The following is a 25,492-nucleotide window of genomic DNA, read 5'->3' on the forward strand; positions in this document are numbered from 1 at the left end:
AAGTGGCGGCTAGCTGGCTCTACCGATATCGGCAGCTGTCGGTAACAACCCCCAATATTAGCCAATATTTCAGTCAAAATATTGCTCAATGAGATGCCTTGGACTTCTATTAAATCTCTTTCAGTCGCTTGACGATTTTCCAGTACGATATCCTGTATATTTTCTACGATTTCAGATGTTGTGTGTGTTTTTGTTCGTATTTGACGTGAACAATCTTCAATGCTTCAAGGCGATTAAATCCAGCAACCCCTTTTTCTACTGTAGTAATTGAAGGCGAAGAATCCTTATACACTGTCAACATTCGTTCCCAAATTTTCTATGCTTTCAAACATTACCAAAATAAAAATTCAATCACTGAACGATACTTGATTATTCCACTGTAAAAAATACCACGACACATTTCACATTTCAACATTTCTGTCTGAAGTATATAGATGAGATAAAATAGTTCAATTAATAATCGTTTGATCTACTGATTAACGTTTTATTGAGCTTCAAAATAGGCCTAAAGGGTAAACGATGAATGTAATAATTAAGTTCTAAATTTGTGTCTACCCCGATCCGATGAAAGCTTTCCATAATTTTTAAGGATAATCTGCAATCAAGCCGGCATGTAGGAACTGATTCACAATTCCCAATCGTCTTGAATTTTTAATTCTATAGCTTTAAGGATCTGTGCATAAGATAATAGAATGCATACGGATAATAATCAAGTGGCCTGATTGTTCTCTAAGGCTTCAAATTTATATCATACGAAAGCAATCGACCTATTTTTGCACTCAGACAACCTTCGATAAATTCCATTCCCGGTTACCGAAAGTGCCACCAGCATAGGTTATCGCGCGGGCAAAGCGTTTGTTTTCGAAGCGGCCACCGATGGCCACCACTTGTACGAGGCATACTTTCTGCCATGATGATAAAGGCTGATACGAAACAAACCGGCAACTAGCGCCACCGGTGCCGGGAGCATAATCGGGGGTCGCCCGCAAACGGGAGGTTACTGGGAATCTCGCAACGTGGGGGACTATCCAATCGCTTATCAGTCGCCACATTGCGGGGCTAGCGATGATGAACACTTATCGGTCCGCGCGCGGTTGTTATCGCCACTCGGCGCTGGTCCGTAGTCTGCTGTCACCTGTCTGTCACCTGCGAACCCCACCCGACAGTGGCCTGCCGGGCGTCATCTGAAGCGACAAGAATTGCAGTTGGCTTTTGGAAGGTTTGAGTTCCGAGAACGGACACAGGTCAAGCAATGCCGGTCCCAACACTGTACTACTTCCCGCTAAGCCCACCGTCGCGTTCGGTGCTGCTGCTGGTCAAGGAACTCGGTCTGACCCTGAACGTAAGTAGGGTGCTGCGTCGAACTGGACAGTGTCTAAAGATAGTGCTTCCGCCAACAGCTGAAGGAAGTGAATTCGTTGACCGGCGAAACACGCACCGAGGAGTTTATGCGCATGAATCCGGAGCACTGTGTGCCAACGCTGGACGACAACGGGTTCTACTTGTGGGAGTCACGTGCCATCCTTTCCTATCTGGTCGATGCGTACCGGCCCGGCCACGATCTGTACCCGAATATACCGCGCGACAAAGCCCAAATCAATCGCGTACTGCACCACGATCTGGGCGCCTTCTTTCCGAAGTTCTTCGGTGTCATCGGCAAGCTCTTCAGTGGTGCGGTCACCGAGCTGTCCGAGGAGATGATTACGGGCGCCCGGAACGCGCTGACGGATCTGGAGACGTACCTCATCCGGAATGACTACTTCGCGGGCGAGAAAATAACCATCGCCGACCTAGCGCTACTGCCTACCGTCTGCTCCGCGGTGGTAAGTGATTGTGATCCGCCCGCCGTAATTACGTAATCTCTAATTCCTTTCGTGTGTGTACGTGTGTAGCACTGTGGACTGGATTTGACAAAGTACCAGCGCCTGCACGGGTGGTACGAGACGTGCCGCAAGGAAGTGAAGGGCTTCGCGGAGGACGAAGCCATAGCGATCCAGCTCGGAGAGCTCTTCCGCAGCAAGGCGCCCGCAGGACTTGCGGCGTTGAACTAGCGAGTACCCTCCCTCCCTACCTCTCCATCGCTCTCTCCAAAGTCGTTGATGACGTGACGCCAGCGGGCGACGAGATAAGGCGTGCTCTAAGTATTAACGCTTCTCGGCCTTTTCTTGGCTGCGAGCTTCAAGGCGAAGGAGTTGCATAATCGACGGTGACGCGACGGGGACGCGAATTGAGTCACGAACACTGAGGGGTGCTGATGCACCCCCCGGGTGATAAAACAATATAAAGATATGGCCGCGTGTAACATGAATCGGTTTTTCGGGACACTCTCACCAGAATATCCGAATAGAGGGTAATGAACATTTGTCAGTTGAAACATTTGACACTTCAAATAAATTTACAGTCCTCAATCAGCCAAACTGGTCCACTAGTGCCGGTATCCTGTGCTGTGTGGTGTGGTGCAGCGCGGACATATGATAAATTAGCAGGGGGTTGGGTCGCCCTAATGTCCAATCGTTTGTGCTCGTTATTAAACCGAACCGGCCACTGCAGTGATTAAGCGCACCGGTCCTTGCATTTGCGGCCAAATTCGCTTTACTCCTGGTTTAGTTTTTAAAGTGATTGGATCCCGAGCTTCGCTGCTCCGCTTCGAGGGGATTCGAGTTTCGTACTGCACGAGACGATTACCATGCAAATCAATAGCCACCGTAAGCAGCAGAGCTATCTTCGGCGAAAATGGAAGTGCTTTCAGCGTCGGGCCTCGAGTGGTGCCGCCGACGAAACGTTTCAACGTGCAGTCGCACCGGGTAAATGGTCAACTGAAGCAGAGAACGTCTCAGAGGATAACCTATGGCTTGCGGTTTCCAGTGTTGCTTCTGGGGCAGTGTATCGCCCTGTTGCCGGTGGTGAACATTTTCAGCACCAACATCCGAGTCGTTCGATTTAAGGTACTTAGCGCTCGGTTCCTCTACTCGGCCGTGTACCTGACGCTGGCCGGAATCTACACGGTCCTTTCGGTACGCTGGTACATCCGGAGGGGGCTAAACCTGACGTACTTTGGTAAGCCATGTGGGTCTGGGAGCAGACGGCGAAATATTGGTGACCGTTTGACACCGCTCTGTTATCGACACGCAGCCAACTGCGTTTACCAATCGGTGGTGTACCTTTCGGCCATCTTTTTTCTGCTCATCGCCGTGCGTTGGGCTCCGGTACTGAACGCGTTTGCCGTCTGTGAGCGGTCGTTTCTGAGGGAACACTATCGCCGCCGGCTGCCGGCGGGTTCTGCCGCGTTTGGTCTGAACCTCGCGTGGCGGATCCGAGCCGCGTGCTTCACCATTTTCGCGCTGGCCCTGGTGGAGGACGGCCTGAACTACTTCTCGGCGTACGAGAGCAACATCGTGCAGATCGAAACGTGCAATCGGACGAACGTGTCGTTCTGGGAGAACTTCTACCATCGGGAGCATCCCCACATCTTTCACCTGGTGCCCTTCAACGGGTTTACCGTGGCCGTAACGGAGGTAAACTGCAGGTTCCAGGAGTTAGACTGGAGTTTCTTAACATTCGGTCTGACTCGTAGTGGATCAATCGGTGCATGCGGTACACCTGGACGTACGTGGACATCTTCATCATAGCGTTCAGTTATGGGGTACAGTTTCGGTTCGATCAAATCTTTCACCGCCTGTGGGCCGTCCAGGGAATGTCGTGTCCGGCAAACTTTTGGACGGATGTGCGTATGGACTACGTTGCCGTGTCGCAGTTGTTGAGCTTTCTGGATAACCAATTCGGCCATCTGATTCTGCTCGCTTGCGCCAACGATATGTACTTCATAGCGACCCAGCTATTCAACGGGTTTCAGTATGGACACTTGCACCTCATTTGCGCTAGCAAATGACCAACACCGAACCATCGCTCACTTTTTCAGACGCCGACGTGCCATTGCGAATTACGTGTACTTTTGGTACTCGCTGCTGTTGCTCATGTTCCGAACCATCGCCATGCTGTACATCAGTTCCGGCGTGTACGTGGCGTCCGTTCGTCCGCTGAGCCTTCTGAGAAATGTGCCGTCGAAAAATTGGGGCATAGACGTGAGTTTCGAGCATGTTTGGTGTTACTTTTTTATCCATTTTGCTTTCCCCGATCCCCGATTGCCAGCTGCAACGCCTGACGGATGAAGTGTCCACCGGCGAGAACGTCCTGTCGGGCAAACGGTTCTTCTTGCTTAAACGACAAATAATACTGGCGGTGAGTAGGTGCGCTTTCGTGCGCGATTCGATTTCACACTTATTGCATGCTTCACTCTACTACATGGTTCACAACGTAGCGGACCAGACAATTGAGCAGACAAATTAGAAAAAAAAACGTTTTTTTGGTTGTATAATTTAGAGCGCTTCTGCCCACGAGATTTAATCATTGATCAAGGTTACTCAAAAATAACAACATTCAGTTAAAATCCTACTTAATTAAATTTCGCGGCTTAGGTAGCATGCGAAACCACACAGTACTCCTACCGTGGTGTTGTACCATCAGCCTCTGTTTTGATTTAGTAAGTTACCCACTCAAGCATTCAACCTACCCAGAGCTACCTCAGATTCGAACATAATCTCCCCCGGGCGTTGCACGTAAACAGATATCTGTGAGATTTGTTTTTTTTATCAAACTGGCAATCCCATTTCTAGATGGCTGGAACGCTGGTAACCTACGAGCTGGTGCTCCTGGATCAGGTGAAAAAAATACCGGACACCTCCACCGACTGCACGTACTTCTGAAAGGGATTCGTGACCGGGCACGCTGCACTTCTCGGTAAACAACACCTGCACGCTTTCGCACAACATTCCTCTTCGTTTCCGGTCGAACGTTTGGTTGGCAACGGCCCAGTCTGCGTTGCTGCGCTTCAATTATTCACCATTGCCAGTCGTTCGGTTGACCATAACCTTCAAAATTGACAACGCTGCGGTTTAACTCGTACCCTTCGGTGTGTGTTGGAAGGGAATGGTTTCTTAATGAACCAAGGTTGGCCGATTCGGTTCGGGCTAATAGTTGCAGGAGGAGCCCTGTAGTCACACGCTTGCGGCCTGCCGGTGTGATGTGACACGTCTGGTGCGAATCCGGACGATGGAGACGCCCAGGATTGATGACTTCCATCAGGCGGTGCGACCGTTTCTGCTGCTGTCGCAGCTGTTCTCGCTCTTTCCGCTCGTGGGACTGTTTCGGCCAACTGTGCAGGATATTGCCTTCCGATGGATCAGTCTGCGGACGGCGTACAGCTTTTACTTTTTCATCACCGCCACACTCACACTGGGAGCTCACGTCTACTACAGCCTGACGGTGGGCCGGATGGCGATGCCTGAAATAAGTAAGTGCTTTGGTTGTTTTCGGGAGACGGGCACAAGAATATTACAGCATCCCCGTCACCCGGTATATCCCGGATAGGTGGTGTGGTCTACTACACTCTGAATTTGCTCGGAGCCATCGCTTTCTTCACAATAGCGTTCCGCTGGAAAGCAATAATGACGACGTGGCGCTCGATGGAGGACGCATTCCTGTACCCACCGTACAGCGAGCAGCGCTTTTGGACGCTGAAACGCGAAACTATTCTCATCGGAAGTACCATGCTGGTGCTAGCCTTCGGTAGGTGTTCCGCACCTCGAAACCCGTTTCCAATCCGCCGACTCGGCTAATCCTCGTTCGGTTTCGGTTGTTTGTAGTGGAGGACGCGCTACACGTGGCGTCCGTGTACAACTCAAACTTGCAGTTTTACGAACGATGTGACAACACGACCGCCTTGTGGGTACTGTTTTACGAGCGGGAGCATCCGAAATACTTCCACTACATTCCGCCCAATCTGCCGGTGGTCCTGCTGATTGAGATCACACACAAAATATTTCTCTACATCTGGACATTCATGGATCTGTTCATCATCTTCGTGGGCCTGGCGCTCGCTCGGCGCTACAATCAGCTCTACCGGCACGCCCTGAGCTACAAGAGCCGCCACGTGACGGACACCGTGTGGCAGAAGGTCCGGCAGGACTATGGGTGCATCTCGAGCCTGGTGGTCTACATGGAGCGCATCATGTCGCCGATCGTTATCTTCACGACCGCCTCCGATCTGTTCTTCATCTTCTATCAGATGTTCAACGCTTTCCGGTGATGGGCGTCAACGGTAACCGCCGACGGGCCGGGTAACTAATTGCCTTTTTGCTTGCAGATTTTCAGCCTCACCACTGGCGGAGGCTTACTTCAAGTTTTCTCTCGGTTTTCTCATCCTTCGCACACTGTTCATGCTGCTGGTGTCGTCCAGCATCCATGTGGCGTCACTAAAGCTGCTCGACGTGGTCCGCTCGGTGCCGATGAGCTGCTGGTCGATAGACGTGAGTTTCCCCGGAGGACGGGGACGTAATGCTTGTCTGTTGGACATACGTCTTTATTGTTTCAGGTTCAACGTTTAACGAACGAAATTATGACCGGCAACCACTGCCTGTCGGGTCACGGCTTCTTCTACCTCAAGCGAGGCATCATTCTGGCGGTAGGAAAGCTATGGGAGAGCACCTTAAATTAAAAACTAACCACTGTCTGTCTCGGTTTCGCGCAGATGGCTGGCACTCTCATCACATTCGAGCTGGTGATGCTGAAAGAAGCAGAGGAGGCCGACGACAAGCTCGCAGACTTTTGTGCTGGCACCAACCTGGTCTACTGAAGTAAAGTGCTGGTCACCGGTCCGGGTCATGGATCGAAAAGCATTGGAAGAGGCCCTTATCACGTTTTGCATAAAAGGTCACTAGGTGGTGTACTCTTTTGACCGCCCCCCCGCGTTTGCTATCTCGGACTACCCGGTGGTTGATAGGCTTATTTGCAAATTTTCCTCCAACGCTTTTCTATTCGGAAATGAATCTGTTCCATCGCTTATTTGAATTGTTGGTAGTAAACAAGTTTCTCTGGTGAAAGAAAAATTCAATACATAAAATGAAACCCGTAGCGTTGCGAGCGGCATTCGCTTTTAAAATGCAAAGCCAGCGATGAGTTTCCCTTTCGGAACCTCTTTCAGGCCAAACAATCCCGGCGCAATTTCAAATAAAGATGGACGGCTTGTGATAAAAGATTAAAGATACGCTCTGCTCTAAGGGCATACTAAGGGCATTCTGTGCGAGTTAATATAACATAGTAAAACAGGCTGAAAATAGTTTGTACCATCAAGTCTATATTAAAAAACCAAGAAGTCATTTTAAATACTACAACAGCGTAGCGTATTCTATTAAAATGCGCTTGGGTAAGCCTTATTTAACGATAAAAGTGTGCCCGTAGGTGCAATCGACTGTGCCGAGTCCATATGAGTAAATGGTGCAAAGTTAGCAAAAACCTCATCTAAATTACCCGGAGCATGATTGCGAAAGTTTTCAACCCCTATATCCTGCACAAGAGTCGTCCACGTTGGTCCGGGGAGTTCCACTTCACTGCTCGTTGCGATGCGGGACATTCGCTTGAAATTGTCAATCTTCGTTAAGCCATTGCCTGTCGCCTTTACAATGGGATACACCTTATCCTCACATCCGCGAATCGGCGCCGATGATTTGCATGTTTAGTGAACATATTTAAGCCCTCCGCCTGACACGGCCCATTCGCTTCGCTCGGTTCGCGATGGTTCACTCGTTGTTCTACGCGACCCACAAGGTACACCCTTTGGCGGCCAAAACTTTCCGCCAACTTTCAAAGACGGTGGCCAAAAGCCGGTGGCCCATTCTCGGAGGTTAGTGAAATTTGTTCGCGCGCGTGACAACCGTAATCAGGCGTGCGTTATCAAACTCTGATACTGATGGGCCCGTTTTCAGCGCACCATTACGTAGGACATCGTAGGACGCGCCCGGCCGTGAACCGAGGGGCGTACTTTTGGCACACGTTGCGACCCGTGTTGATGGTGGGCCAAGTATTTGGTTTGATGCCGCTGGAAGGGATTTGCTCGAATGGGTCCCGCTGGTGGAAGCTCCGGTGGAAGGCAGCGTCTTGGAGACAGGGGTACACTTTCGCCGTCCAGTTGGGAGCACTGGTGATGTCCGGGTTCTCGCTGGCCACCTTCTGGAGCAGCGGCGTTGAGTTTGCCAAGATAAGTAAGGCGCTGTGGTGTGAAATAAGTTAACATAATTGGAATGCCATTTCTTCCTGTCCTCTCAGTGTCGTGGATGTTCTTCAGCCTGAATCTGCTCGTATCGGTTAACTTTAGCATCCTGGCACGCCGGATGCCCTCTCTCGTCAATCGCTGGGCACACGTGGAGCACTCGCTCCCCGATCAACCGCTTTTGGGTGCATCCTATCGACGGATCGCCCGGCATACGATGGTGGCCTCCGGTGTGCTTCTGGCGAGCGCACTGATCGAACACATTCTCTCCAAACCGGCCGGTCTCCACCGGGCCTATCGCTGCCCGATCGCAAGCTTTTGGGAAGCTCACTATCGACAGGCGTTTCCGGAAATGTTCACCTTTCTGCCGTACAGCCCGTACCTGGGGTTCGTAGCGCAAATCATCGCCACGCTCCTGACGAGCTACTGGAACTTTGTGGACCTCTTCCTCATCACCGTCAGCATGGGGCTTCGAGGTACCTTCCAACACTTGTGCATGGTTATGGCACGCACCAGGAAGTACCCCCAAAGGCCAGCCTTCTGGACGGAGCTATGTGTCCACTACCGGAATGTGGTGGCCTTGATACGGTTGGTGAACCGACAGATCGGTGCGTTCATCGTCATCTCGTACGCCAGCAACCTGTTCTTCATCTGCATTCAGTTGCTGAACGTGTTCCAGTAAGCGATCCCGATCCGTACCCGTAATTAAATCTAAAACCCTGCCCTACCCTTCTTGCAGACAAAATTCTTCCCTCATCGTCACGACTTACTTCTGGTACTCGTTGGTCCATCTGGTGGGGCGCATCGTAGCGGTCTCGCTGACCGGGTCCACCATCCACGACGACTACTGCCGACTGCGGGCCCTGTTCTACCAACTGCCGCCAGAGTGTAGCAACATCGAGGAAGTAAATGTTGCTGCTCGCTTTATTTGTGTCTCTAATACGTTCTGATTCCGTGGTGGTTATTCTTCATTAGCTCCCAATTCATGGAGGGATATTTATGGTACTGTTGGCTTTCTTGTCTTACCGTTAAAGGTACAACGGTTCCGTCGGCAGGTCGCTCACGACCCCGTTGTCCTGACCGGTTACGGGTTTTTTCACTTGACGCGTGAACTCATCCTGAAGGTATCCGGCCGTCGAATATGGAGTGTATTTCTGTCCATTTTCCGTTTCCGTTACTGACCTAATATTCTGCCCCGCTCTCTCGCTCTCTCTCTCTCTCTCGATCTCTCACAAGATAGATAGCGGCCACGGTCGTAACGTACGAGCTGGTCCTGACGCAGGTTAACGAAGCGGAAGCCAAAAATGGTGACGATAATCCTTGCACGTGAGCAGCGTGCAAAGTATTCCCGACCCGACTGCCGTCGTGTAACGAACCGAAACTTACATGTGTCGGACCTATCGGTCGGATTGGATAGTTGTCACCGTGTGTGAGCACGTGTGAGCATACATAAAACTGAGCCCGTCAGAAAAGGACGCCCAGGAAGGGATAATGAGATGGTGGTCAACAATTTTACCACCGACCCGGCCGACCAGGAGCTGGCCGGACCGAACTGCGGCCATCGTAATACGGGTCGACAGTTCTTCTGGGAATGCAGGAAATCGTGGAAACGGTAAAAAGTTAGTGGCAGAGCGGTTTGCCACGGTTCTCGGTTTGCTCAAGTAAACTTCGAATATTTCGCACTCACTTATGAGGGACGTGCGTGCGTGCCTTCTTTTTTTCCGATGGGGAGTCTGACTTACTGAGCTTGGTCGAAGCTTTTAGTTCCGTTAGGTCGGCGTCAATGGGCGACCGTGACCGTGCGACGGGCGATGATGACGATGTGCGGAAGCGAAAAGTGTGTTAGATTAGGATTCAATTTGGGCCCATTGCTCTCGGGTTGGGGCGTGACACGATGAAAAGTAATTTATACAAATATAATCACTTACTGCAGCCGCGCCGTTGTTAGGGAAACGATCCACCGTAAGGTTTACGAGGACGGCTTGTCGAGGGCGGTTTTAGGCCTACGGTAAACAATGATATTTCTTTCAGCTTTCTCCTACTTTTGCTCGAGGAAGAATCTTGTTTTTATTTAACAAATAGTAAATCAAGTCTTATGTAAATCAAACATTTTATACAACTTGCTTTCAATAAAAAGATGATCTGTGATATTATTGTTGCAAATTACGACCACTTACCTATTACCACGTTGATCGTTGGAGTTGGTTATCTTACAAACTAGTACGCCTAAAGCTATGCAATTAGTGCGTAAACTTATAAGGTACATGTAGATCATAGACCTTAGCTTTAAATAGCATTATTACGAAGCTCTCAATTCAAAACAACATTTTGCCCCGTGATTGAAAGTTGCGTTTTTGAAAGCAATTTATTATGATTAATGATTTGTTTTTGTGAAACGTGCCACAAATGGGTAGCTTTGACCGCGGTGACTTGTTTAGAGTGGTGCTGTTAGATGGTGGCCGTTGATAGGAAGGTGTAATTACTTCTGCAATAATTTATGATCCTGATCCAGTGCGAGGTGATTCACATACTCCTTTGGGTCATAGTAAATAGTTTCACGAAAGCGCTCCTGCTGCTCGGACCCACGATGGCCACAAAGGTGCACCCGAAAAAGGTGCTTCTGAGAAGGACCAATACTATAAGGTAAACATCTCGTAAATTCTAAACCATTTAGGTGCGTCCTTAAAGTTGAAAAAATGTACCTACCGTTTGACCCTCCATTACAGTCTTCATATGGACGAGTTGGTGGCCGATCGCAGGAAAGTTGCGTTTCCCTCAAAAGAGAAGTCACTGATACCGTCCGATTGGAAGGATCGGTTGCGTTACGGTCTCGAGGCCATGTTGCACTGGCCCCGACCGATGCAAAAAGCCGATCGAGATGATTGGATCCACGATGGCACGTTTCACGACGCCGTCCGGGGTGTGCTGGTCATGGCACAACTGTTCTCCATCATGCCCGTCTGCGGAATACTGGCCAAAGATCCGCGGAAGCTACGCCTATCGTACACCAGTGCACGGGCGTTTTACGCGTACTTCTGTGCCCTGGGCATCGGGTTCCTTACCACTATGTCCGTGTACTTTTTCGCCAGCAAGCGCTACAACTTTCAGAAGATGGTGACGGCCTTTTTCTACTGCTACAACCTGTACGGAATGTACCGCTTTTGTCGGCTGGCCAAACGGTGGCCAGCGCTGATGGTAAAGTGGACCCACGTTGACGAAAGTCTGCCCCGGCAGAAGGACATCTTCGAGCAGGCCGTGCTGGCGCACAGGATTCGCATGTGCTCGATTCTGGTGATGACGCTGTCCCTGTCGGAGCACCTGCTGTCGATCGTGTCGGCCGTGCACTACTCCAACAACTGCCCGGCAGTGCACGACCCGTACGAGGCGTTCTTCAAATCAAACTTCGCGTTCGTCTTCTACTACTTTCATTACTCCACCTTGCGAGGCTTTCTGACCAAGTTCTTCAACGTGATTTGTAACTTCATCTGGAGCTACCTGGATCTGTTCGTGATCGTGATCAGCATGGGCCTGTCGCACTCGTTTCGGCGTATCAATGTGTACCTGAGGCAGCACAAGCGAGAGGTAAGCAGCGACAGATAAGCAAAGGCGGACCGAATAACTAATGCCTCGTTACGGTTTTCGTTTAGAAAATGTCCGAAAAGTTCTGGGGAGAACAGCGCCAAATGTATCGGAACGTGTGTGATCTCGTGACGCTGGTGGATGATCACATTTCGGTGATCACGATGCTATCGATCTCCAACAATCTGTTCTTTATCTGTGTCCAGATTTTGAACAGCATGAAGTAAGTCTAGCTCCGTAACTTCCGGTCGGACTAACCAAACTGACCTGTATCCATTGCTTTCAGCACTCGGCCAACGTTCGTCCACACGGTTTACTTTTGGTTCAACCTCATCATCCTGATCGGCCGAACGCTGGCGGTGGCCATGTTTGCGGCGGAAGTGAACGATGAGTCGAAGCGTCCGATCGAGGTCCTGCGCACGATTCCACGTGAGGGTTGGTGCCTGGAAGCGAAACGGTTCGCCGAGGAGGTCTCGACGGACACGGTCGCCCTGACGGGGCTCAAGTTTTTCAGCATGTCCCGCAAGCTGGTGCTGAATGTGACGGGAGTCATCATCACCTATGAGCTAGTACTGATCCAGTTCCACAAAGAGGAAACCTCCGACGTTGACCTGTGTAAGCTCAAGCGTATGGACACGCTGTAGGCGATCGGACGACGACGGGGTGCCGCGATGTTTCGGTGTTTGCTTCACTGTCCTCGTCGTAGATAGCGTTGGCCATGTGTGTGCTTTCGTTTTGGTGTTTGGGGATCGTTCAATCGATCGATTTCGATGTGTTTCAGTGTGAGTGGGGTTTTCTGGATGTATGTTCCTTACTAACGACATTTTTTGTATGTTCCAGGTGCCGTAAATATGTTTGATGATGAGTATGATTGAGTACTTAAAACAATAAAGAAGGAATCATATGCTATGCTTGTTACTGATGAGTTCTCGCAGTAAACTAGAGAAATGTTTAAGTTTTAATCGATTGGGGCACATCTACCCGTGCGTGAGGCTAATTGATATGAAGGCGGGTTGCCTAGGTCATTGCCCATCGATACTTGCGACATAGAACATTAACCCGACCCGAATAAAGCTTTCGGTTATCGACCCATTCCTTTCAAGTTCAAGCGCACGGTGCACAGGAATTTTATTAAAACACACCTAATTGGGAAATCCAGCTGAAGATTGTCGGGCGAAACGGAAATGCTCAATCTTTGAGCATTTCACTGTGGTCGTCACGGTCGATCGAATTTTAATTGGCCCCGTTACGCGAGGTTAATACGAAGATAATGAGCTACGCAGCTTTCGTGCTGATGTCGTCCCCGGAGAAGTTATAATCAATCGCCGGCCATAACGTTCACAAAAATACAGCGACGACATACATACGTGACCTTGTTTTGGGAATCGCTCGACGCTCGACAGTTGCCCGTTCCTAATAACTTCAGCAGCCTGCCGATTGCTGTTGGAGGGGCGAATCTAATCCATTAAAGTTGAATCACTCACCGTTGCATTCATGATGGGCTGGCTGCTAAGCAATTGTAGGGCATCGAAGGCGACTATGGATATGACAAGATCGTCTGGCCCGTGCTAAAATGGAATACATTAATCATAATCCTCCGGCAGAATGTTGATAGACCGTTGGTCTCAGCGCAGCGCTAGCGGCTTATCAGCGGCGTTGAGATTTCAGTCCAACAAGAACTGTCGCTCCGACATGGCTCAACCATTGAGAAGCGCCAAAGGATTGTGGCTTGTTCTCGCCCTGGCAGTGGGCTCTGTATCTGGCGGACGACGTAAGTTACACGCAGAAGCTTCGAATGAAACGAGAAACTACTCCGTTGTACCGTGGTTCTAGCGGCACTTTGGCATCCGTGCATCACGGTGACGGAACTACCTGGCCGGTGCGTGCCAGTGAAACAGTGCGATAATATTCTGTTAACTCTGCGCAAGGATGTGCACACAATCGAAGACATCCGGTTTGTGGAGGACAGTGCATGTGGTCACACCGCAGACGGCAAGGCGCTCGTTTGTTGCGCACAGAGCACTCCATCGACCACCGAAGGACCTAAAGTTGATGAGATTACCAGAAATCACTCTTCAACGGCCCTTTTGCCCCATGCGTGCGGTGTCCAAACGGAGCTAAACAGCAGCACTCTTGGTCGCCATCCATGGAACGTTCTGCTGCATTATAAAGGTAATGCTTTGTCGCCAATGGGTCGTTTTTCTAGAGACATTTTGGTTTTGCCTCTCATTAGCTGCCTCTAAACAAACTTTTTTATTGGCTTCCCATTTTAGCATATGAAAACCGGTTCTTTTGTGGTGGCTCGCTTATATCGGACCAGTACGTGCTGACGGCAGCCAGTTGCGTCGATGACACGTTGTCTTGGGCAAAGTACATTGAACTGTGGTCACCAATTGCGACATGCCCAATAATGTGCTCCTTCTCATTTCCAGCCTCACCGTGAGACTCGGAGAGTGGGATCTGGATTCGACGGTCGACTGTAGTGTGGCCCAAGATCTAATGTGCGCTGACCCTGCGTTCGATGTGATGGTGACGAAGGTTATCCTTCACGAAGCCTACCGTGATCGGAGCAGAATCGATTTGGCGTTGCTCAGATTAGCCCAAAAAGTCCCTCTCAACGGTTGGGTCGCTCCAGTCTGTTTATCGGGAACCACCAACGGCAAGACACAAGACTTCCAAGCGGCCGGATGGAATCAGAACACTTGTGGTGAGAGCAACTGGACAGTACAGCGAGTCCAAAGTTTCTGTTACTTTTATTTTGCTGTTTTCAGAGCTCGGTGGTTATCGATACAAAACGATCACAAACTACCGGGCGGCCAATGAAACTGCATGCGGTCGGTATTTGTCCTCGGTTCCCGCTGAAGCATCACATCACCTGTGTGTGTCCTCAAGCGAACGAGCATTGGTCGTGGAGCCTGGAGGAGGCTTGACGGTGACGAAAACGATCGACGAGGATCGTACCAGCAAACGAACGGAGTTGGTCGGTGTTCTCAATTCACTCTCGAACTGTGCAAACTTTGATGGTCATTTGGTATTTACCAAGATCGAATCCTTCCGGAGCTGGATCGTGGAAGCGTTAGAGTCCTGAGCGATCACGTTTATGGTGTGTTAAATATTCCATTACTGTAGCAAATAAACCCATATTATTGCGTTTTTAATATTTTGCTTACTTTCTTCTAAATGAAGATCATGTCATGAACCACTAGAACGAGACTAGCGCGGTTTAGCCTGTCATTATCAAGCGAGGTCATTATCAACTTGTCAGAAAAGTCAGTCATATCAAAAGACTGAGATCGCTATCATCGACCGTGAGAGCACACTATGGTTCTAGGGTACCCACGATCCACTCGAGGTACTGATTGACACGCGTATAAACACCGGGAACTCCCTGCAAACCACACTTCCTACCGAAGCTGACCACTCCGGCCAGATACATCAGCGGCCCTTTCTCGCTATTCCCGTTGTACATCAACGGTCCACCGGAATCGCCTCGACAAGAGTCCTTGTTCGCATCGCCTCCAGCACAAACTTGCGTACCGTCAATGTCTGCGCGTGGGTAGCTCTGCTGGCAGGTGGCCTCCCGTACGCCCTTGATCACCACGAAGAGTTTGTACTGGCTTTGGGGTGCTAAAACGAGCATCAAGGTCGCATGCATTATTCGCATACGTATTATTACTTCATTAATCAGTCTTACCCTCCTCCGTTTGACCCCATCCAGCGACCATGAAGCTTTGCCCGTCGTACGATCGCGTACGCTCGCCATCGCTGAGCGGCAGGCAGATCGGTTGAACAAAGTCAGTAAACTGTGCCGGTTGCGCCAAACGTATCAGGGCGATATCGTTCTTCACCCGCGATAATGTCGTGGCGTAGTTCGGATGCACGATGAGCCGCTCGACCGCAATATCCTGCACCGGGTCGGCACAGATTTGCTCGTCGAAGATCGTGGTGCAGTCGCGTTCCGCTTGCAGATCCCATTCACCTAACCGAACAGCAGTTCTTTGTTGTGGACGAGAAAGCAAAGCGGACTGGTCATGATACTACCGAAAGACGTGCAGCCCTTGGTTACAGATTCTTACATCGTCCACGATCGTGCGATGTTGTTGATACAGTGGGCAGCCGTCAGAACGTAACGATCGCTAATCAACGATCCCCCACAGTGGAACTTGAGATCACCATCTACGGCGGGAAACGGAAAGGTTCATTAGGACTCTGTACCTTCTGATGGTTCTCCCCGGTTGTGATTACTATTTCGTCGGTGCTGTATCAGAGCCGTCCACGGAAACTCGTCGATCTTGGCCCGTTCTCCCCCGATGATTCGATCCGAGTACTGGATGCCGCACTCCTTTGGCAGAAGTTTTACCTGCTCCGAGAACTCCCCTAGGTTCTGCCGTATGACCGTTGCCAGCGTAGTGGATGGTGGAGCCGACGGGCGTGTCGGAGTGGTCGGAGTTGGGTTCCCCGCGCTATCGGGAGCCGCACAGCAAACGAGCACCTTCCGTTCGCGGACACCACAACGACTACTCTCGAGATACTGTACATCGTTCGTCGTCAGAACCGGTTTGTAGAGGAGCGTTCGGACGTAGCTGCACTGCGCCACCAGCACACAGGTTCCAGCCGTTCGATCCGGTGTGGTGCACGGGTCAAGATCTGCAGAGATAGCACCAGACGGAAAGCCTGTTAGTCTTCGCCTTTGTCTGTGCGAACTGTGACATATCGTTCGGATGATCGCGCCCTTGACGGGATCATCCTCCGGCCGATACGTCGTTTGACGACGACAACCACGCAAACGCTACTAACACTGTGCTCCAGTCACACCGAACACCACCGCGACGGCTACGGCCACTGTCACCTGCAAACGGGAACTTTTCGATTGCATGCTAATTGCGTGCGGGACAGGAACACAACCTGGGAACAGGTCGCTACACAATGGCAACTAACACACCGCTCCGCTTGGGGCGAACGATCACGATCGAGTGTCGTACATCTCGAGATTTACACTCGCTGTCCGGTGCCGGCCGGTAACAACCCGTGAGATACGATGGTGGGGAGAAGACCCGGGGAAACGAGTTTTGTTTATTGTTGTCATAATTCTGTCTTCCTTGCTCACTCGCTATCTCTTTCTGTCTCTCACTCTCTCAGACATGACACGCTTGACGATCGTGCGCAAGGGTATTTCCCAAGCCTCTATTTGACCGGTGCCCATTTGGGGAACTTTCTCAAATCATCGCTTTTGAAGGCGCTAGTTAAAGATACAGCGGAACAATGTACACTTGTTCTGTAAATAATAAAACTTTATTTGATCCTCCTACTTCTTCGCGATGTATTTTTGATTGCGTGGCTCAGCAAAGCGTTTCAAAATTTAGACGTTCTTGAGCCACTGCCGCAAAAAGCACGCAAACGGATGCCTACTCCATGGTTTCCAGGACCCAGTCCGTAAATTCACTCATGCGCGTGTACACCCCGGGAACTCCGGAAGTACCGCACTGCTCCAACCCGAAGCTTACCACACCGGCCAGGAACCAGAATCGGTTGGTGGACCCACTCGGGGCCACGTAACGCATCAGTGGACCGCCCGAATCGCCCCGACACGAGTCTTTCCCCTTTTCGCCCCCGGCACACAGTTGCGTGCCGGTAATGTCCAGCCGCACATCGGTGAAGGCGTCGGCACACGCATCGTTACCCCAGAGCGGGACCTGCAGATGGAGTTTCTGCGTGCTGGAGGAACTTTTCTCCGTCTGGCCCCAGCCGGCCACGGTGGCAAACTTGCCGGTCAAATTTTCCGCCCGCATGTTGTCCGCTGTCGGTAGACAGATTGGCCGAATGTAGTCGGTTGACTCGACCGTCTCTGCGAGCTGGAGCAGCGCGATATCGTTGTAGTCGGCACCGTTCTGTTTGTAGTAATCCGGATGCACCACGTACGTCGTAATCAGCACATCTCGTACCGGGTCAGCACAGTCGTCATCTTCGCAGTCGACATCCTTGGTCGTATCGTGCTCACCGAGCCTCACCTGGTAGACGATCCAGCTCGACGGAACACCTTCGATGCAATGTGCAGCAGTCAGCACATACTGACTGTGGATGAGAACTCCACCGCAGTGGAACCCGTACCGATTGTTGGCTGAAGATCGGGGAGGGAGGGTGGTCCATTAGTGGAATGAAACGACGGAGTATTCCGGGGCTTACTCTTGTAGTACTGAATGCGCGCCAACCACGGATAGTCACCGAGATGCGTGACCGATCCTCCGACGATGCGGTTCGAAAGCATCGTACCGCACTCGCCGGGTTTCGGCAACTCAACCGGTACCCCGAAACGTGCCGGAAGTTTGCGCGAAAACGGACAACAGGCCAACACCGAGCTACCCTGCGTTCCGCATTTGGCCTTCACTATGTAGTCCCGCTCCCCGGCGGTCAGCGCGGTCTTCTTCATCAGTAGCTCACGGATTGTGGAACAGGAGCGCAGCAGCACACAGGTACCTTGCTGGTCGTCCGGCGTACGGCACTCGTCGTACAGGTTCACTGTTCAGCAAATGGGAAGTATAGAAAGAATCTTATTACACCCGGCAACTGGAAGGATGATCGCGATACTCACGTGCCCATGATAACCCGCAGAACGTGCCGAGGAGCAGCAGCAACACCGCTGGGGATGTCTGCAGTTTCATGTTCCTTCTGGTCCGGGGGAACGAGGCTATATAATCTACCGAAACGGAATCTGGATCGTAAAACCAGACGACAACACGTAGCACGGAGCGACACTCTGTGGAACAGCGGCCACGGCAGTCCGTTTCGTTGGCTCGTTGCTGCTTTTGTGATCGGAATGCACCGCGCTTCGTGCTCGTGATCGCGCGGGGAACCGAATCGAATCTCCGAACCGATCGCCGTCGGCGCGTGCGATCAGACCAGCACACGGTTTCCACTTCCTTTACGCGTTGCTCTGCTTCTACTGCCGCCGATGGCTACTTCGATGTTTTGATGGAGATGCGCGAAGGCTGCAAAACAAGCACACCAACACAGACGGGTCACGGGAGTCGGTGGAATTTTCGATTCGAAAACTGCGTTCTATCAACGCGCGACCTGCAGAGGACGCCACCGTAGGGGTCATTTTCGAGGTGAAACTGATTTTGATACGGCGGCCTACTCTGTGGCTTCTCGGCCTTGGTGAAATTTTTAAACGGACGCAAATTGTTAGGAAAATCTAAAGCAGCCAACGAATAGTAGTAGTTCATATTTCGAAACAGAACTCTCAGTTATTAATGAAGTAACTTTATTTAGATTTTATTGTGGCCCACTCGAAACACTTCTGCAATTTCCCCACTGATAACGTGCAAACAGATTGCCAGTTCAGGAATCTCCGATAGTTTTGGAAAAAAACATGTTTACATGTTTGTTAAGCCACAGGAAGCGAAGCGATGAAATAGTGTTTTGTGCGGTGTTCAAATGCAGCATCCAATGGTAGCCACAGTCCTCAAGGTGACCATGTTGATTCGTCCGGGAAGCTTTGCGAACCTCCATCACAACCCCACGAGAAGAACATGAAGCGAGGGATTTTACTCTGCTTCCGGTGGGCTGATCGCGAAACAAGTTTGTGTTGCCATGATGGCTACACCGCGGTCTTCCCCAGCTGAAGGACCGGTTCGAAAACACCCGAATGATTGCGGTTGAGTGGATAAGTGAGAAACTCGTCTCGGTCGCCTCGCGGATAATCCACCAGTTAACGTGTGTCACATTAGAACCATCCAACCAGGCCGTACAAACGGTCACCGACACGATTTAAACCTGTTCGTCGGCGATCACTTTTGCGGTGATCGTGCTGGTGTTTGTTAGGAAATGCGAGAACCGCGAAGAGGAGTCTCCGTCGTCGAGGTTATCAGTAATCGAAGGTCATTCCACCGACCGTGGGCCCGGCATTGACGATTGAACGAATCAGTCGCCGAAGTCCGCCCGAGTACCGGTTTCTATCGCTGTGTGCGTGTGCGTGGGCAAAAGCACATCATAGAACCGACGGATCGCCCGCCTAGATGCTGTGGCACGCAGTCCTGTGTCGACGGTGGCAACAAGCAGATCGGATACGCGATCTTCCAAACCCCGCGGAACAATGTCCCCGAGAGGCGCAGCGGGAGCCCAGTGGGTTCGATTAGTACTCTGTTTGGCAGCAGTACACGGCGCCCTGGCACTAGGTAGGTGCAAGCTGTGCCAAAATGTTCAACATCATGTTTACTTCATGCCTTCTCGCTTCTCCGCCAGAACTGGACCAATCGTGTGTGAATCCGGACGGTGAAGCAGGAAGCTGTATCCTCTTCCGCGAGTGTCAACCGTTGCTCACTGTTTACAATAAGCCGATCAATACACCCGACGATACGGAGTTTCTGCAAGCGAGCCGATGTGGTGTATCGCAAGGCAAACCGCTGGTAAGTTAGTCTTGCAGAAAGATGCTACTCTCGATCAAGGGGTTGAGTCTACTGTGTGCTCGGTTACAGGTGTGCTGTGCAGGAGTGGTAAAAACGACCCCCAGCCTGCCGGAACCACCGTACTGTGGTGTGCAGCTGTCCGATCGGGTGTACGGCGGGCAACCGACCAAAATTGATGAGTTTCCCTGGACGGCGCTGATTGAGTACGAGAAGCCCAACGGTCGCTTCGGTTTCCACTGCGGAGGTTCGCTGATCAACAAGCAGTACATCGTGACGGCAGCTCACTGCATAGTTTCGATCCCGAAAACCTGGAAGGTGTAAGTAGAGCACCGACGATGCCGTCGGCCGATCCGCATGAGTGTGCTAATTAAGGAATTTCTCGTCTAAAGTCACCGGGTTCGGCTGGGCGAATGGGACCTGAGTTCATCGGCCGATTGTGAGGACGATTTCTGCTCCACGTCACCGATCGATCTGGACATCGAGAAGATCATCGTGCACCCGGGATACGATACGCGGGACCAGAGCCACATCAACGATATCGCCCTGATTCGTTTCACCAGACAAGTGGAGTATACGGAGCTGGTGCGGCCAATCTGTCTGCCGCTTTCGGAAGCGGTTCGCACCCGGAGCCACGTTGGACTGTCGAGTTTTGCTGCCGGTTGGGGTAAAACGGAGACGGCTTCTGCTAGCGAGAAGAAGCTGAAGGTCGAACTGAACATCAAGAACTTGGACGAGTGTGCACTGACTTACCGGCGGAGCGGTATCAATCTTCAGTCGACGCAGATGTGTGCCGGAGGTGTGCGTGGCCAGGATACGTGCAGTGGTGACTCCGGTGGGCCGCTGATGCGACAGCTGACCGGCACCTGGTACCTGCTCGGTGTGGTCAGCTTTGGGCCGCAAAAGTGTGGCTCGGCGGGAATTCCCGGTGTCTACACTAATGTGATAGCGTACACGGATTGGATCCGCAATAGCATTTAAACGAATCCATGGGGTTCTGTAGAATCTGATATGGCTGACCCAAAATAAACCAACCAACCATAAACCAAAATAAACCACGAAAACCGTTTCGCTTTGATCATTCTTATGATGTGTTTGGGTAAAAGTTGATTCTTCTATAGAGAAGCTATCAGCTGGTCTCGGCTGGTCTGCCATTTCGTCGAAGAGGAACAGTCGATGAAAGTCTCAGTGACACGATCAGTTAGGAAACCCATCAATGGAGAATGAATGCAGGATTAGTAAAGATGACCACATCGCTGCTTGAACCACCGTTTTGTGGCATTTAACTGTGGAACCAGTTTTTCGGTAGAAGACAAGAGGCCCCCTGGACCGCACTGATAGAGGTCACTTTGGATTCCACTGCGAAAGATCGCTGATAAAGCGAACGGAACATCGTGACGGTAGTAGTGTAACTACAGCACTCTAATTAGCACCGATTGAAGATTCGCATCATTTTTCGAATTAAGGAATTTCTCTTAAGTCAGCTGCTTCGGTTCGGTCGAATGTGAGGACCAACATTACCGATCGTTCAGGACATCGAGAAGGCCATCGTGCCGTGCCCGAATATGATACCTGGGACATGTTTTGCTTGAATTGGTTGCAACCAACATTTAAGTTGCGCGATGTAAAATTGATCAGGACCTGGCATTGGTTCTAGAGCCGGATAAGAAAGCAAGTAACAAGGAGATCAGGGCTAAAGGACATTGAGAAAGAAAATAAATATAATATCAAACAAAAAGGTAGCCATTTTATTCCTTCCTTTCCTTTTAATTGAGTAAGAAAAGGGTGCTTGTTGTTGCTCCATTGTTCCTGAAGAAGAAAGTTGTTCCGTTTTTCAACTTAAACATCGTTCGCCAGAGGTCTTGATTCTCTGAGCTCAATGTTTAATGAACAGCTTAGAACAGAATAAGCAGGAGAGCAAGGCGTTGTTTACCAATAAATACGCAGATGGAAAGCCCACCAACACAGTCGGTAGGTGCGAAAACGAAACACTTACACGGGAGAAGAAAACCGGCTATCGGTTCATTACTTCGACGATAACCGGTGACCGTGAATGTCGGAATTCCCTAGGGAAATCCCCCTTGCGGTAGTAGCACCAAAATCAAAGAGTTCGGAAGGTGTTTTTGTAGCGAAGAAAAACTAGTTCGCCGAAAAGCCGGTTTCGTGGTGGGGCTGATCCGTTACCAGTCCATTGATACATTGTTGAACGGCTCACTAGTGAACCGAAAAACGACAATTATCGATGAAACAATCGGTGACTTGAAAGAGTCGAAATGTATTGTGATAGAAACGCACCGAGAACGCGGCACGTGTGATCCATTGCAAGCCCTAAGGAAGGTGACACAAAGCTTAGGGCAACAGAACCTGAACCTGAAAGAAGTACCGGTTTGGGCCGCTTCCGTGACGGTTGTATGCACTCGCGAAGTGGTGGTGTAGGTTATAAGTTGCTTCTACTGCAAGGAAACCCGGGCTCACCAGTCTGGTCTCATCATTGAAGAGAAGCAGTCGACCGGAGCCGAACCGAAGTGATCGTCCGTGAACAGCAACCATCGGAGAGTGCTTATTCGCGGCTTAAGACGGGAGCAGTGAGATGGTATTCAACAGCGAATATGCTGCCGGAAGGGCGCTGATGTTGGTGATTGGTTTGCTAACAATCGCAAGTCAAAGCGTGCTTTCTCTAGGTGAAGAAATTTAAATTCGTGTAAAGTGATTACGGTTCAGCCTTCACGTTTTAATTGATCCCATCCTGTCCACAGAGCTCGGCCAATCGTGTGTTAATCCGCGAGGTCAGCAGGGTAGCTGCATTCAGTTCCCAGAGTGTCAACCGTTGCTAAGTATTTATAATAAACGGACGCCAACGCCTGAGGATAAGCAGTTTTTGCTCAACAGCCGGTGCGGCACCTATAACACCAAAATACTGGTAAGTAAGGTGGTTGAGTTTCGCCCTATTGTGTGCTCCCCCAACAGATGTTTGTAGCATGAAGTTATCAAGGAACCAAAACAACTTATGCGATCAGGCCACGCGGCCATGTGTTATGTTTTGTGTGAGAGAAAAAAACGCTGAACGCGGAACCGCCATGAACTTAAGACAGTACGCTATCAACGCACACAGCCTGCCCTGATTAGATGGCGCAGATGGTTCATCCGTTTTAGAACTACGTATTTTAGTACTTCTTCCGTTGGCGGTCCCATAGCCTTGACACACAACCGGTTTTCATCGGCCGTTTAGAATTTGTAATCATCTTGCACACGTTTTTTTTGCAGTTACCAAAAAGGAACTAACCAGATTCTTCCTTGGCAGGTTTGTTGTGTCGGTGCGACACAAGCACAGAAATCCTCGTTGCCAGAGCCCCCATATTGTGGTTTACAGCTGTCGGACCGTGTGGTCGGTGGTCAGCCAACGCAGCTGGATGAATTTCCGTGGACGGCACTGATCGAGTACCAGAAACCGGGCGGCCAATACGGTTTCCACTGTGGCGGTTCGCTGATCAACCAGCGTTACATCGTGACGGCAGCCCATTGCATTAACGCCGTTCCTCGTACCTGGAAGCCGTACGTAGTTAACGTGGCATGGCGCTAATTAAGGAAAAAGTAACTAATTCCAGTGTTTCGACTACAGGTACCGTGTTCGGCTGGGTGAGTGGGATCTGGGATCGTCGACTGATTGTGAGGCTGACTTCTGTGCCCCCTCGCCGATTGATTTGGACATCGAGCAGATCATTGTTCATCCCGCGTATGACAGCAGGGATGCTGCCAACCTGAACGATATCGCCCTGATCCGGTTCAAGCGCAACGTGCAGTACTCGGACGTGATCCGGCCTATCTGTCTGCCGCTTTCGACGTCGATTCGGAACCGAAACTATGTCGGGTTATCGAGCTATGCTGCCGGTTGGGGTAAAACGGAGACGGCTTCGGCCAGTGACAAGAAGCTGAAAGTAGAATTGCACATCACGGGTCTGAACGATTGCGCTCAAGTGTACTCGCGCGGTGGCATATACTTACAGTCATCCCAGATGTGTGCCGGAGGGGTGCGCGGTAAGGATACGTGCAGCGGAGACTCCGGTGGACCACTGATGCGACAGATCTCGGGCAACTGGTACCTGTACGGTGTGGTCAGCTTTGGACCGCAAAAGTGCGGCACGGCGGGAGTTCCCGGTGTGTACACCAACGTTCTGGAGTACACGGATTGGATTCGGAACAACATCTCTTAGATTTAGTGACCTACTAACGACACGTCAACAGTGCCTCTAATAGATTGTAGCACGCGAGCATTGGTTTAAGCAATAAAATGGTTTAAACTATACATGTCATTCAAGCTGATATTTTATTACTAAATATCACATTGCAAAAGATGCCGTACTGTTTTTTTGGGTAAACAAGTTATACACATTTCCAGAATTGTACATAAAAAAAACATTAAAATAATTAAACAATTTAAGCCATTTAGATAAAATAAAGTTATTTTCTTCACCCTCGTCGTTGTCACGCAGCTGACCTGAGTTCGACTTTCAGGTAAAAACACAACGTTACAAAAAGCAACCGAGATTAATATTGAATCACTAATAACGACAGAGATGCTGAAGAATAAGATATAAAGCTATTTTGTTCACATATAATGATGTTCCCACGGACCATTCTCTTCGGACCATCTTGTGCCAAGGCTCTGCCCGCGTATTGCCAAGCCAAGAAGTTACAGGATAACCCCGAGTTTTAACCCATCAAAGGTTAGGCACTGACGATTGGCAATGGGCAACTCATGACACCCCCCAGATGTTTTGGTGCAATGTTGATAATCGCAATATTATATAAGAGGCAACATAAAGTAAAACACCGAAAAGGTCAAAGCCTTTTGATAATGGCTTGCATTGCAGAATTATTGCGCTCAGATCGGTAAGACTTTAAATACCTGGGAGCTCTGATGGTCAGTTTCAAACTTGTATTCACGGAATACACTTCTCTTCCCAGAAAGCTATAAGCTTACAGTTCTCGGCCATGACTTTGGGAGATCGTCCCCTGCTTAAGTGGTATCTCGTGGCAATCGGCTGTTATGCAGCGTTAGTTGCAAGTGTAGTAGCACTCGGTAAGACATTAGCTTAATGTGAGAGCAACATTATAAAACACGGCGCCACTTTCTCATGACAGAGATTGGAGATCTATGCCAGGATCCTAAGGGTGCGCCGGGAAGATGTATTCCAATTAGTGACTGTCAATCAACGTCGGGAGAGCCCAGTGTAGACGGTTCAAATGCTTGTGTAAGCAAGGGCAACCCTAGATTGACTAAGCAAACAAAAAACTAATAAAACAGTACACCTAGTAGGTTTGCTGCACACAGTATCACCGAACTGTGCTTCCAGAACCGTTCAACTGTGGAAATTCCACCAGCGATAACCTCGGATATACGACGCGA

At 50.3% G+C, this 25,492-nt stretch overlaps 5 protein-coding genes across 5 annotated transcripts; 4 read left to right on the forward strand and 1 right to left on the reverse strand.

The window, feature by feature from the left end:
* The first annotated feature begins 1,173 nt into the window (after positions 1–1,173).
* LOC128273481 (glutathione S-transferase 1-1-like) lies at positions 1,174–2,376 on the forward strand. Its single transcript, XM_053011450.1, has 3 exons — positions 1,174–1,342; positions 1,401–1,823; positions 1,893–2,376. The coding sequence occupies exons 1-3, from the start codon at positions 1,253–1,255 to the stop codon at positions 2,049–2,051; spliced, it is 672 nt and encodes a 223-aa protein (XP_052867410.1). The 5' UTR covers positions 1,174–1,252; the 3' UTR covers positions 2,052–2,376.
* Positions 2,377–10,691: 8,315 nt separating this feature from the next.
* On the forward strand, positions 10,692–12,327 carry LOC128275098 (gustatory receptor for sugar taste 64e-like). The gene is made up of 4 exons (XM_053013487.1): positions 10,692–10,747; positions 10,831–11,686; positions 11,752–11,906; positions 11,970–12,327. The coding sequence occupies exons 1-4, from the start codon at positions 10,692–10,694 to the stop codon at positions 12,325–12,327; spliced, it is 1,425 nt and encodes a 474-aa protein (XP_052869447.1).
* A 2,580-nt stretch (positions 12,328–14,907) lies between these two features.
* Positions 14,908–18,611, reverse strand: LOC128275107 (transmembrane protease serine 9-like). Its single transcript, XM_053013501.1, has 8 exons — positions 18,273–18,611; positions 17,867–18,199; positions 17,093–17,801; positions 16,481–16,560; positions 15,929–16,330; positions 15,760–15,859; positions 15,378–15,679; positions 14,908–15,310 (listed from the first exon to the last, which is right to left on the reverse strand). The coding sequence occupies exons 1-8, from the start codon at positions 18,340–18,342 to the stop codon at positions 15,003–15,005; spliced, it is 2,304 nt and encodes a 767-aa protein (XP_052869461.1). The 5' UTR covers positions 18,343–18,611; the 3' UTR covers positions 14,908–15,002.
* A 1,084-nt stretch (positions 18,612–19,695) lies between these two features.
* LOC128273479 (CLIP domain-containing serine protease B4-like) lies at positions 19,696–21,166 on the forward strand. The gene is made up of 4 exons (XM_053011448.1): positions 19,696–19,857; positions 19,925–20,088; positions 20,158–20,405; positions 20,478–21,166. The coding sequence occupies exons 1-4, from the start codon at positions 19,776–19,778 to the stop codon at positions 21,064–21,066; spliced, it is 1,083 nt and encodes a 360-aa protein (XP_052867408.1). The 5' UTR covers positions 19,696–19,775; the 3' UTR covers positions 21,067–21,166.
* A 1,388-nt stretch (positions 21,167–22,554) lies between these two features.
* LOC128273480 (CLIP domain-containing serine protease B4-like) lies at positions 22,555–24,404 on the forward strand. The gene is made up of 4 exons (XM_053011449.1): positions 22,555–22,766; positions 22,842–23,005; positions 23,387–23,637; positions 23,705–24,404. Exons 1-4 carry the CDS (start codon positions 22,676–22,678, stop codon positions 24,294–24,296), a joined length of 1,098 nt encoding a protein of 365 aa, XP_052867409.1. The 5' UTR covers positions 22,555–22,675; the 3' UTR covers positions 24,297–24,404.
* Positions 24,405–25,492: the final 1,088 nt, after the last annotated feature.

This window comes from Anopheles cruzii, chromosome 3 (genome assembly GCF_943734635.1).
Source record: "Anopheles cruzii chromosome 3, idAnoCruzAS_RS32_06, whole genome shotgun sequence".
In the NCBI taxonomy this organism is placed as follows: Eukaryota; Metazoa; Arthropoda; class Insecta; order Diptera; family Culicidae; genus Anopheles; species Anopheles cruzii.